This window comes from Gobius niger (genome assembly GCF_951799975.1).
Source record: "Gobius niger genome assembly, chromosome: 20".
NCBI classification, from domain to species: domain Eukaryota; kingdom Metazoa; phylum Chordata; class Actinopteri; order Gobiiformes; family Gobiidae; genus Gobius; species Gobius niger.
Genome location: NC_136871.1, coordinates 26845371 through 26856184, shown reverse-complemented (window position 1 = coordinate 26856184; position 10814 = coordinate 26845371). Strand labels below are relative to the sequence as shown.

At 40.4% G+C, this 10814-nt stretch overlaps 3 protein-coding genes across 3 annotated transcripts in view; 2 read left to right on the top strand and 1 right to left on the bottom strand.

Moving 5' to 3' along the window:
- Positions 1-858: 858 nt before the first annotated feature.
- Positions 859-7988, bottom strand: ankrd33ab (ankyrin repeat domain 33Ab). Its single transcript, XM_079578768.1, has 4 exons — positions 7664-7988; positions 5633-5762; positions 5015-5155; positions 859-1790 (listed from the first exon to the last, which is right to left on the bottom strand). Exons 1-4 carry the CDS (start codon positions 7925-7927, stop codon positions 949-951), a joined length of 1377 nt encoding a protein of 458 aa, XP_079434894.1. The 5' UTR covers positions 7928-7988; the 3' UTR covers positions 859-948.
- Positions 3010-5027, top strand: LOC306979679 (uncharacterized protein). The gene is made up of 3 exons (XM_079578759.1): positions 3010-3296; positions 3754-3840; positions 3916-5027. Exons 1-3 carry the CDS (start codon positions 3122-3124, stop codon positions 4755-4757), a joined length of 1104 nt encoding a protein of 367 aa, XP_079434885.1. The 5' UTR covers positions 3010-3121; the 3' UTR covers positions 4758-5027.
- The window catches only part of arhgef25b (Rho guanine nucleotide exchange factor (GEF) 25b), a 22123-nt gene continuing 19216 nt past the window's right edge, over positions 7908-10814 (top strand). The window contains exon 1 of the mRNA XM_079578749.1: positions 7908-7938. The gene's annotated coding sequence lies outside the window, so the exon portion shown is untranslated. The remainder of the gene's footprint in view (positions 7939-10814) is intronic.

Here is a 10814-nt window from a genome sequence, read left to right as displayed (position 1 = left end):
AGGCTGTCAGAGAAAACGCTCACCAGCTCCAGCCGCTAGGGGGCAGCAAATCCCCTCTGAACTCGGGTGGACGGTCCATGATGTGCCCGAAGACTGGATTTTAGGATTACTAGCATGAATACAGTCACATGTTGAAACGAGGCGCTAAAATACAAATAGGCATATTGTTCTAAACTCTCAAATGTGGTTTTATTTTGTAGGAGGAAATGTTTTGTGATGTGCTCAGGTAACACGTGGTAAGTTTGCATGTAGTGGAAAAGTTGGCTAGGAAAGAGGCAAGGCAAGAAATAAACATAAAACTATAAATGTTTAATGACACATCATTTAAGGACCTAAGATAATTTATTCAGTCTTTTTTGTTTATCTAATCAACTTAATAAAATAATATAGACATTAAAATATATCTACTTTGTACATACAACATACTCTGACACAAACGTACTTCAATGTTCAGTAGAAGACATAAACTCCTACAACTCTGTTTGAACTATCTGCATGTTGATCAAACTGAGTAATCATCACATCTAAAATGAGGTAGATATTGTACATTTGAGACACATGACCACTGTCTTAGTTTTCCATAATTGGAGTAACTAGGGGAAGCATAGCTAGTAAATAGGACATCTCTAATGTAGTAAGTTTGGTCCAGTACACCACAACACAGTTAGCGGAGTATGTGTGTCTATTTAACTTGATCTGTATCATTGGACATACTTTTCTCTTTTACACAGACAGGAGTACACACATGAAAAAAATACATTTCCGTGAGACAAGAACAAAAGGTGCAAACAATGATATTTGGCATAAAAAACCCTGACCCCCAACAGGTTTGACATATCAAAGTCCCCCAAAATCCCCATTAACCAGTTGTCCAGATAGAGAAAGTGAAGCTCTCACTCCTGGCCTGCATTTGATTTACACTAAATATGTACCATTATTATAGACTAGCTAGTTTTTGCTCATTTTACTGTCCTTTTGTTTGGATTTCTCCTTATTCGCTTGTTTCTGTTGTTGCTGCTCCTGTCTCTTCTGCTCTCTCTTCTTCTCCAGTCTTTCTTCCTTGTACTTCCAGATTGGTGGTTCCAGGCAACTCTTATCCTTTTTCTTTTTCTTCTGTTTTTTAGGCGTGTTCTCTGATGGCCTGCTCACACTAATGTTTGGAATGCACCCAGATGGGAAGACGCTATTCCTTCGTGCCATACTGCGCGGGATGAAGGTAGAAGTGACCTTATCGGATGCCATGGAAAGCATACTGGCTCTCCTCTCCCCATTGGCACAACATTTAGTGGCGATAGATTCTGCAGATTGAACTGACGTGGTCATTTGCGATGCAGAACTGTTTGTATGGCACACTGTCATTGTTTCTAAATCTTTCTGTGGGTGTTTTTTCACCAGATCAGGCACGGTCAGCCGCTTTTTCCCCGCTTGAGGAGGGCTTGTCGGGCAAAGCGGTCGACAACCAGTGGTAACCAGCGGACTGTGGAGACTAGTTGTGATCCTAACCATATGGTCCAATACTCCATTGTCTGCTGGGTCACGAGGGAGCCTGAATCCAAAAGTGCTCTTGAAGCTTTGGGTGAGTCTTTGCGTTGTGCTTTTTTCAGCCATCGCTTTAGCTACTTTCTCCTTCAAATCCGGCCACTCTGGGACGAAGCTTTCACAGAATTGTTCAGCTTTCGATCTCAATGTCAGACGGCGGAAGCGCTGGAGCGTCTGGTAGCGACCGGTTTTGAGGGCCCACTCCTGAGCACACTTTCCCTTAGTGGAATCTGTGGCATGGAGATCGGCTCCTGGGAAAATAATAATCATTTGTTAGTGAAAGATCTATAATTGATGATATGAAGAATGTGGCAATCATTCTCTTTCGTGGGAACAGGAGACAGTGATCCTGTATTTTGATAATACATAGAATTCACAATGCACACACCCCACAGCATTAACATAGCTATTGTATCTACTGTATTTTTTACTGGCTTCCTTACTGATATCATGTAGGCTACATGTCTTAAATTAAAAAAATCTACATTTGTTACCCATGAATTATATATCAAAGACAAGAAAACCTCATGACTATTACATAATAACATTAGTAACACCTGTATCCACACACAGGTAATGGAGAAAATGTATTATATCTGAAAGATGTAATATAGTGATTCCCGATTGGTACATGGGCTTCTTCAGGTGGTACTCAGAGTCATTTAGCCTATAATAATTTTGATTAGATATAATTTTATTTACATTTTCTGATTTGGATACGGCTTACACCCAGTTTAGTCTTGTACTTCACATAGTGTTGTGGGATAGCGCTGCAAAGGCTAGAATAATTTTAGACTTTTTACAGCCTCAAATAGCACAGGAACCTGCTAATCTACTACCCGCCAAATCGAGTAAGGCTCAGATTATAGTGAAGTAAAGTTGAGATGATGGTCAGCAAGAGAGTGCAGTGTAAATATGGAGAAGAGTCAGCTCAGAGTCAGCTCAGTGCGCACTGGGCTATTATTGTAGGACTAATAAGCTAAAGTCTGACAGAAAGAAGAGAAGGTTAAGTACAAATGTTCTAATATTATACTTGACTTGCAGTGTATGGCAGTTTGTTTCACTCCATACTCGGTGGTGGTAAGCCACTATTGTAGCCACAACTGCCCTTTGGTGAGGTAGACTGACAGTAGCAAGGCTGCCAATCTGTGCCAACTGGCCCTCCGGTCACCACCACTGACTCACACACACTACATTGGGGTCCTCGAGGTTCTTTTCAATTTTGTTTTTATTGATCGTTAAACTTATTCAGTCTTTCATTCGTGGGCTTGTACATTAACACAGAGATTAGTCCTTGATTAGTTTAGTCCTATTTAAATTCGTTTATATTCAATTGTGTCTTTGGTGTTGCTTCATAGTCAGGCAAATGTTTTTATGAGGTATTTAATGCAAGAAGAAGAAGAAGCATTTTGTCTTGAAAGCAAACCGGAAGTGACGATTACGGAAGTGTATTTTGTGGATACTTTGTTTTCCAAAATGGCGTCATAAACAGATTAATGCTTCATTCGCGAAAGGTTTTAGGACAGTGTTGTTGTTATTTGGGTCGTCTCGCGCTTGGGTCTGAAGCAGAACACGCGGTAAAATGAGCGGGGAGTCGGTGCAGCTGAGAGAGCTGGTGCAGCAGCGCCTGAATGCGGCGGCGGACGAAATATTTGAGCTTTTGGAGAAAACGATCGCCGAATACAAAGAGGAGAACGAGAGACAGCGGACACTCCTTAACCAACTCCTGCAGCCCCAAGTCGCGGTCCACAAAACAGGTCTGTGCTTTTAGACGTTTTAAACTTGACACCCCGCAATTGTTTTTTATGTACGGGAGCTTTGGAGATATAATGCCTCTGCCAAGCTCATTTTACATGAAAGGTCGAGCAGTCATATGTGCAGAAGGGAATATTTTGAATGAATAATAATATAATGTTCTCATACAATGTTCTTTGAAAACCTGATACTCGGAATCTTAAAAGAATCACCTTTGGGCATTTGGCCAAAATTGTGCTGCCTTAATGGGTATTTTTTTCACGTGTAATCTAAATATTTAGATCATGATTCTACTTTACAGTTCACTATTTCTGTGGTTATTACCTTCTGAACTAAATGCCAGCTTTGAGGAGCACCATGATGTTATTTTGAACCATGGCACTACTGTCAGATCATCAATGCGTTCAATAAAGAGCTTAATGATATTTACTTAGCTTTATTGAACTTGTGTGTGAGCAGAGTGCAGCCTGTCCATGCCCTGCCATGTTAAAGAGGAGCCAGAGGCCATTCACACAGACATCAACACGACAGAGGAGCAGCCCTCAGGTAAACCATTGAAGATCAAAGGACATATAACTGAACTCAGGCCCACCTAAACTCTCACTTGTTTTTGTGTTCTAGAGTTTTCTTTGGCAACTGAAGAGGAAGACGCATGGCCAGGACCACCACAACATGAACACATTGAGCAGCCTGAGTTTGCAGCCCCCGTGCTTCCTCCAGAGGATGCTCTACTCCCCCAGAACACGCCCTCAATGGCCTTTGACTTTGATAAAAAGCATGTGTGTTCCTGGTGCAACATGGGCTTTAAGTATCGGTCCGCCCTGGAGCGGCATGTAGCAGTCCATACAGGACAGAAGCCTTTCAGCTGTACAGTCTGTGGGAAGAGGTTTAATTTTAAAAATGGACTCCAAAGTCACATTTTAGTTCACAGAACTCTATTTACTTCAGAAAACAAGACCAAAGCCAGTGAGCCTCAAGGGGCCAGTAGTGAGGGAGAATTTTCCAAGTGCTGTACGATCTGTGGAAAAGTGTTTGCGTCGTATTACCTCTTACGACAACACATACGAGCTCACACTGGAGAGAAGCCATGCAGCTGTTCTGTCTGCGGGAAAGGCTTTAGTTCCAAATCTGCTCTCAGGGCTCATATGTTTGTTCACAGAACTCGTGTCACTACAGAAAACAATACTACAGACAGTGAGCCTCAAGAAGGCAACAGTACACAGCAACAAAGTGGGGGAGAATTTCGCTGCCCATTCTGCGGCAAAGAGTTTCCATGGAGTTCCCATTTGAAACGACATCTGACCGTTCACACGGGAGAGAAACCATTCAGCTGCCCAGTCTGTGGGAAGAGTTTTGCTCATTTGTTCAGCCTTCGGGGTCACATGGTCGTTCACCCTGGGGTGAGCTCTTTACTCGAGAAATGGGAAGCAAAAACGGCAGAGGACACGGGCTCAGGAAGTTAACTAGATGCAGCTGCATATGTTCACACCAGTCCCCACAGCTACCACTCTTCTCTGATACATCAAACCATGACGGAACAGTGACTAAACCAGATGGGACTCCATTCTTATTTAAGACTAAACTATTCTCAAACAGGACTTCTGATGCTTGGTTTGAACATGCTTCAAGAGTTGATTAGATTTTCATTTGGAGCCTAATAAAGTGGCCTTTAAGTCTTTGTTTTTAGATTGTTAACATCCTTTACTCAAATTACACCCACCAGCCATGACGAGGGCCGCCACGATGTCGTCTCTCCCGCTGATGGTAGCTTTGATGAGTGCAGTGAAGCCACGGCAGTCTTTTATTTCAATGTCCACTCCAGGATAGTAGTTCAGGATGTATAGCACTGTGTTCACATGACCTGTGTGGAAACAGAATTATTTGTGATTATTTAGTTCAAAGCAAGTTTGCTTCTTTTCTATTTTCTTTTTTACAATGTTACAATGTCATGTATGTTTGTGTTCAATAGCATTGGGCAGATGTTACAAGTGTGTCTCAAATCACAAAATCAGAAATGTCTAACTAGATTTCCAAACTAAGGAAGCTACATCATTATTTTTGGTCATCTGCCTTTAAGGGTCGTATCTGTACTCTTCTTGTGTCAGGTTTTAAAAAGTAGATCCATTTGTCTGGTGCTGCAAAAATGGGTTCATTAATTTTTGTCAGATGTTGACTTAATGAAAACACTACTCAGATTACTACTTAAGCTTTACGTTTATACTGTTTTTACTACCATGGCTAGCAATCCCAATGTTCTCCCCGAAGAAGACTGTTGATCAATACAAAATCAAAAGATGCATGAAAAAGTTCTGCTTGTAGACCAGTGGGTGAGACTCGCCTGCGTGAGACGCGATCATCAGAGCTGTGTTGCCCTCGTTGTCCTGGAGATTCACGTCCAAGAACGGACAGCCATGAAGTCCATGCACAATGTCCACATTCCCTTTACAACAGGCCACCATCAAACCATTCTGTTGGAATAACGACACAATCACTATATTTAAACTTAGTGTCACATTTAAGATATATTTCTATGTGAACCATTACTGTATATTGTGTTTGAATGTATGATGATAATGATTTGTGACTAGTTCTCCCAGTGTTGGCGTATGTTTCCCCCACCACCAAAACATGCATCAAAATGGCACTTGGACAATAGGTTGCGTTCACATGACATCACAACATTCTGAAGAGCCTACAGTTTAACATTGAGGTGGAGGTCAACTGACGGTAACTGTGGTAACTGACGAAATACATATTTTTATATCTTTGTTTTTTGGCTTATATCTCAGTCATTACTGGAGGAATCCACATGAAACAAAAACTGTCACAATAGAAAGTACTTTAAGACCAAAATAATATCACAGGTTTGTGAATCCGATCACGATCAAATACTGATGAGGAAAAACATTTGTCAATTTTTGTTCTTACAAAAACTGCATTTCTCCCATAGAGCTGTATTGGCCCCGCCCTCCACCTGACATTATGACATCATCACACTCTAAATCGTGAACGCCACCTATTCGTCCTAGAGCCATTAATATATATAATTTTCATGAAAGTTCCAAAATGTTCATATTGTGATTTTGATGAAAATGATTCAAGTCAATTTAGAATTTCAATCAACAGGTCCTCATTCATCTTTTTACCTTAATTTTGTAAAATGTGTCAAAAACAGTCTGGAGCGGGCGATATTTACATTTGAATAGTCAGTCAGTGATAGTTCTGTCGCTGCGCAGATATACTCAGTCTTATACCATTGTATATATTTGGGGCGGGGGGGGGGGTTGTTTTTTGCGCATTGTGCTCAGGCTAGAGTCGAGACTGAACCGCCAATCTTTAAATTGGTGACTGAACACGACCACTGAGCCTCTGTGTTGGATATTGACTCACTGTGACTTCTTGTTGTGCTACTTTCTCTGTACTGCCATACACTAATTACTCTCAACAGTACTGTACTAGTCTGTCAACATTACCTCCGCTTAGTTTATGTTATCAGAATTTTACTTCTACCGATGTATTTGGGTTTTGAGAACAGAAACCATTTTTCTTAAGAAATAAATACTACATTTGTCAAAACATGGCTTTGTCTTTGGCAACAATCAGGAAAAATTCCAACACACACTGCCCTAAACATTTACATTGAGGCATCCTGCTGACGTGTTCGAGTGGTGTTTATAGATTTCAGTTCCATTTGTTTTCATTCGCTCAGTTGAATGTGAGCCCCTTCTTAATTTGGTGGTATTTTTCCTTTCTAACTAAAACACAGGAGGTTAGGCTAAACTCTGTATTCTGCGAGGAGGAAACAACATGCAGCACAGGAGCGCCCCCAAGGCTCTGTCAGCTCATCACTTCTATTTATGTTGTTCACAGCCAAATAAATACATACTGTAGCCTAGCTAAGCTTTCAGATGTGCTAAGTCTTCATAAAATGACGTGATGAACATTATCTGCAAGTTAATGTAAATAAAACAAAGGACTGTAGACCTAGATCAGTAAGAGATCATACTACAATATCAGTACATAATCATGATATACAACATTTCCACCTATGAGTATTTAGGAGTGCAAATGGATGAACTGGCATGAACATGTGACCGCTATGTGCATTATATTTTGTAAGAAGACAAAGTGTTTGGGGTTAGTCAGAAAATAATGTTGACATCTTACAGGGCTTGCATAGAATCTGAGGTGTGTACAGGTATAAATTGTTTTGGTAACCTGACTGTATGAAGAAATAAAAAAATAAAATAAAAGACACAGACTCTTTGAAACGGAACTGGATTTAAACACATAAATTGCTCTAACTCTAAGTGCAGTGGCAAAACTCTTCAGAAAAGTTGTGCAGTCCGACTCCTTTAGTTTTTCTTACCCATCCGTTGATGTCCACCTCCATCACCTCCTCTTTGGTCACTCCTCTCTCCAGGACTCTTCTCAGGGACATGGGTTCGTTCCTGGCACAGGCCTGGTACAGCCGCGACCCCGGGCCTCCATTCACCCGCAGTGACAGGGGCCGGTCCGGCAACACCGAGTCATCTGAGAGGATGCTGTCCGAATCCGAACCGCTTTTTATGGACACCTCGTCATCTTCCCCTGGGCCCGTGCCGAGATGTGGGTCTGCTGCTGCTTTTGCCATTTCCAAACCAGGTAAAGACTCCTCACGTCTCACTCATCATCTCACTAATTACACAAATGGAGCAATAACCATATCCAGCAACAATTACTACTGTGTACGTTCTAGTTTTATCTCAACAATACTCCAAATACCTTCTCTATGAAAAAATCTATGAAAAAATCTAAATTAAAAAAATCATATTTCTATGAAAAAATATCTAAATGTTGGGGGGAAAAATATTCAAATTTCCAGTTATTTTGTTCCCTTTACGTTGTCAAAGGTGAGTTGAAGGCAGGCGCCAGTCTCCCCTGTGGGATTGTGAATGGTCACTTGTGCATAATGTGAAGGGAGGAGCAGTTTAAGCTTTGGTGACTTTAACAGGATCAGTGTTCGAAAGCCCCGCTGAACACATAGGAAGTCTAAAAGAGGAACAGCCCACCTCAGAATAAACCCAGTCACATGCAGACCACGTCAACGCCAAGCACTGACTGACTGCTTCCGTCTGGCACTGGCTAAAACTGAAGCAGCACATTTCTGTTTACTTTGGTGCATCCAAAGTCACATGTTTTCCATGCAGGAAAAAGGTTTATTTTTAGTTGTTATTCCCCCTTTATTTCCTCCTGTTTCTTTAGTCAACTGTGTGCATAGGATGGGATTATTAATGTTTTTGTCAACTACAAAAATATGGGGGAAAAAGCCCCTGATGGAACAATTTAATGTTTTTGATTCCCAATCAAAGACTCAAAGTACTGAGTACTACCAAAATACTCTCAAACACCAGCAAAATACTAATAAAAGAATATGTTGTTACAATGTTGTCAAAATGAACACTAAATACACTACAATAGCTTCAGGAAATGATTTGACTGATCTTCTAGTCATATTCAAATGGGACAATCAGGAGCTAAACCAGAGCTGAACTAAAACGGTACCTCTCTGTTGCTCAGATTTCTGACAAAAGTAACTGTTGGAAGACTTTGTATCAATGTTTAATGTTAATTTTATGTATTTACTTTGAAGTAAATAGGCATGGCAAAACTTATTTTATTTTTATTTTTTTTACTTGAGCATTCATTTTGCTCAAAAGGAGTGGGCCGAAGCAAGAAGCTTATCAGCGCCTACCCCCAACTCAATATGATAAAACATTTCATTTCACATAGTACTATCAATGTAAAAGGGAACAAAACAACAACAAGGAACAATAGCAAAAAAAATTAAGAACTTGTTACCTTTCAGAACAGCTTATTAACGCAAACCAAACTCACAACCACTGTTTGAACTGTTCACATAATTGATAGAACAAAACACTATTACAAGAATGGTCTTGTTTCCCTACAAAGCAAGTAACAAAGCGACCATTAATATATGTCATTCAGATGGTTACCAATGCCAAATATTACCCATACTCACTTGTTTTTATGACATAAAGGCACATTAATATACATATATACTATACTCCGTGTTCTTGTTGCTCCAATTGTCATTACCATGCGCAATACAATATTAATCTATGCATTTTTATTTTATTATTATTAATAATATATATTTTATTATGTACAGTGTATGATGCAACCCCTACATCAAGTGGTGCGTTAAAAGCTAGGTGTAGAGCGGGCCAGTGTGGAGGGCACACCGTACCACAGTCCGAGAGGCGTGGTCCACCCAAACTGAAATTCTACTTGACTTTACAAAACGTACATTTAATGAAAAGTATTCAGCATTTGTACATATGAGCAGTATTGTTTCATGCTTATGGATACAGTATGTTGTAAGTTGTTGAACTGTCTCAAGAGTCTCATTTTTAATCAATTTATAATCCAAAACAAATGTCCGAGCCACCTCAGCTCAGGCAGGTTTATAAATACTCCTGTATACCCGTTAAATAAATAAGAGAAACTGCGCTGAACTAAAACATACTTTTAAGGGCAAACCTTTTCCAATAAAATAGCCACAATCAGGGACATTGAGTCTGTGGTCTCATCCAGTAACAGACAATGTGAGAAAAAATATACAGTCTTGTGTAAGTAAAACATAGATGAGTGTAATAGATGCAGTGTATGTGAACACGTACTCCTTTTAGCTTTGTGAGGAGATTATCTGTGCTAAAGCTCTTGACGTTTCCAACTTTCACCCCTGCAACCGTTTGTACTTTGCATTGTTATTGTTTGTTATTGTTATTGCAAATCTAAGTTTGGCAAATATAGACACACATGTAAAATAAGTTATTTGCCCCAATAAATAAATGAAACGGTTAATCCATAAAAGTCAACATACAGATGAGTGTGTTTGTGTGCACAAATAAATGACTTGTGATTTCATTAAAAGTTAAGTGTTAGATGATTATTTTAGTTAGTTGGGGATTAGTCGAGTATTTACATAAAGGCCTCTAAATCCCATTAGAGTTTGGCTCAGAGGATTTGTGAAGCTGTGCAGTTCTCTAATCGGCCACCAGAGGGAGGTGTTAGACACTGATTGGTTGCAGGTTTGTTTCTACAATGCCTGGTTTAGACTTGAGTTTGTCTCTGTCCAAACTGATGTATCTCTGAATGTGAAGTTGCAACTGACTGCTCCACGGATCACACTTACCGGACACTTGTGCAGTAAAAGTCAGTCTGTGAAAGGGAGTTGTGAAACTTGTGGAGAAGTAAAGATACTAGCTGTTTGGGGAGCTGCTTTGGAAGGGGTGGAGAGCTACTGATGAGATACTGGTTTGAGACCCCTGTCCTAGAGCACACCATGACCCTATAAGACACCCCCGCCCCTGCCCCACTGGAGGTGTGAGTTCTGTCCCGTTATGGAGGCAATGAACCGCCCCCTTTTGTCTTTCAGGAGGTGATTGATTGAGGAGCATTCCTCTGCTGCTGCTTGACTTCAAAGTGCTGATCGTTTTAGGTAAACGGAGGGCAGT

Excerpts from the sequence above, each read along its gene's own strand:
- LOC306979679 (XM_079578759.1), top strand. The coding sequence starts at position 3,122 with ATGAGCGGGGAGTCGGTGCAGCTGAGAGAGCTGGTGCAGCAGCGCCTG. Across the intron at positions 3,297-3,753 it reads AGTCGCGGTCCACAAAACAG|AGTGCAGCCTGTCCATGCCC; the intron begins GTCTGTGCTTTT and ends GTGTGTGAGCAG. Across the intron at positions 3,841-3,915 it reads GACAGAGGAGCAGCCCTCAG|AGTTTTCTTTGGCAACTGAA; the intron begins GTAAACCATTGA and ends TTTGTGTTCTAG.
- ankrd33ab (XM_079578768.1), bottom strand. The coding sequence starts at position 7,927 with ATGGCAAAAGCAGCAGCAGACCCACATCTCGGCACGGGCCCAGGGGAA. Across the intron at positions 5,763-7,663 it reads AGGTGGACATCAACGGATGG|AATGGTTTGATGGTGGCCTG; the intron begins GTAAGAAAAACT and ends TTATTCCAACAG. Across the intron at positions 1,791-5,014 it reads GGCGGCCCTCGTCATGGCTG|GAGCCGATCTCCATGCCACA; the intron begins GTGGGTGTAATT and ends TTATTTTCCCAG.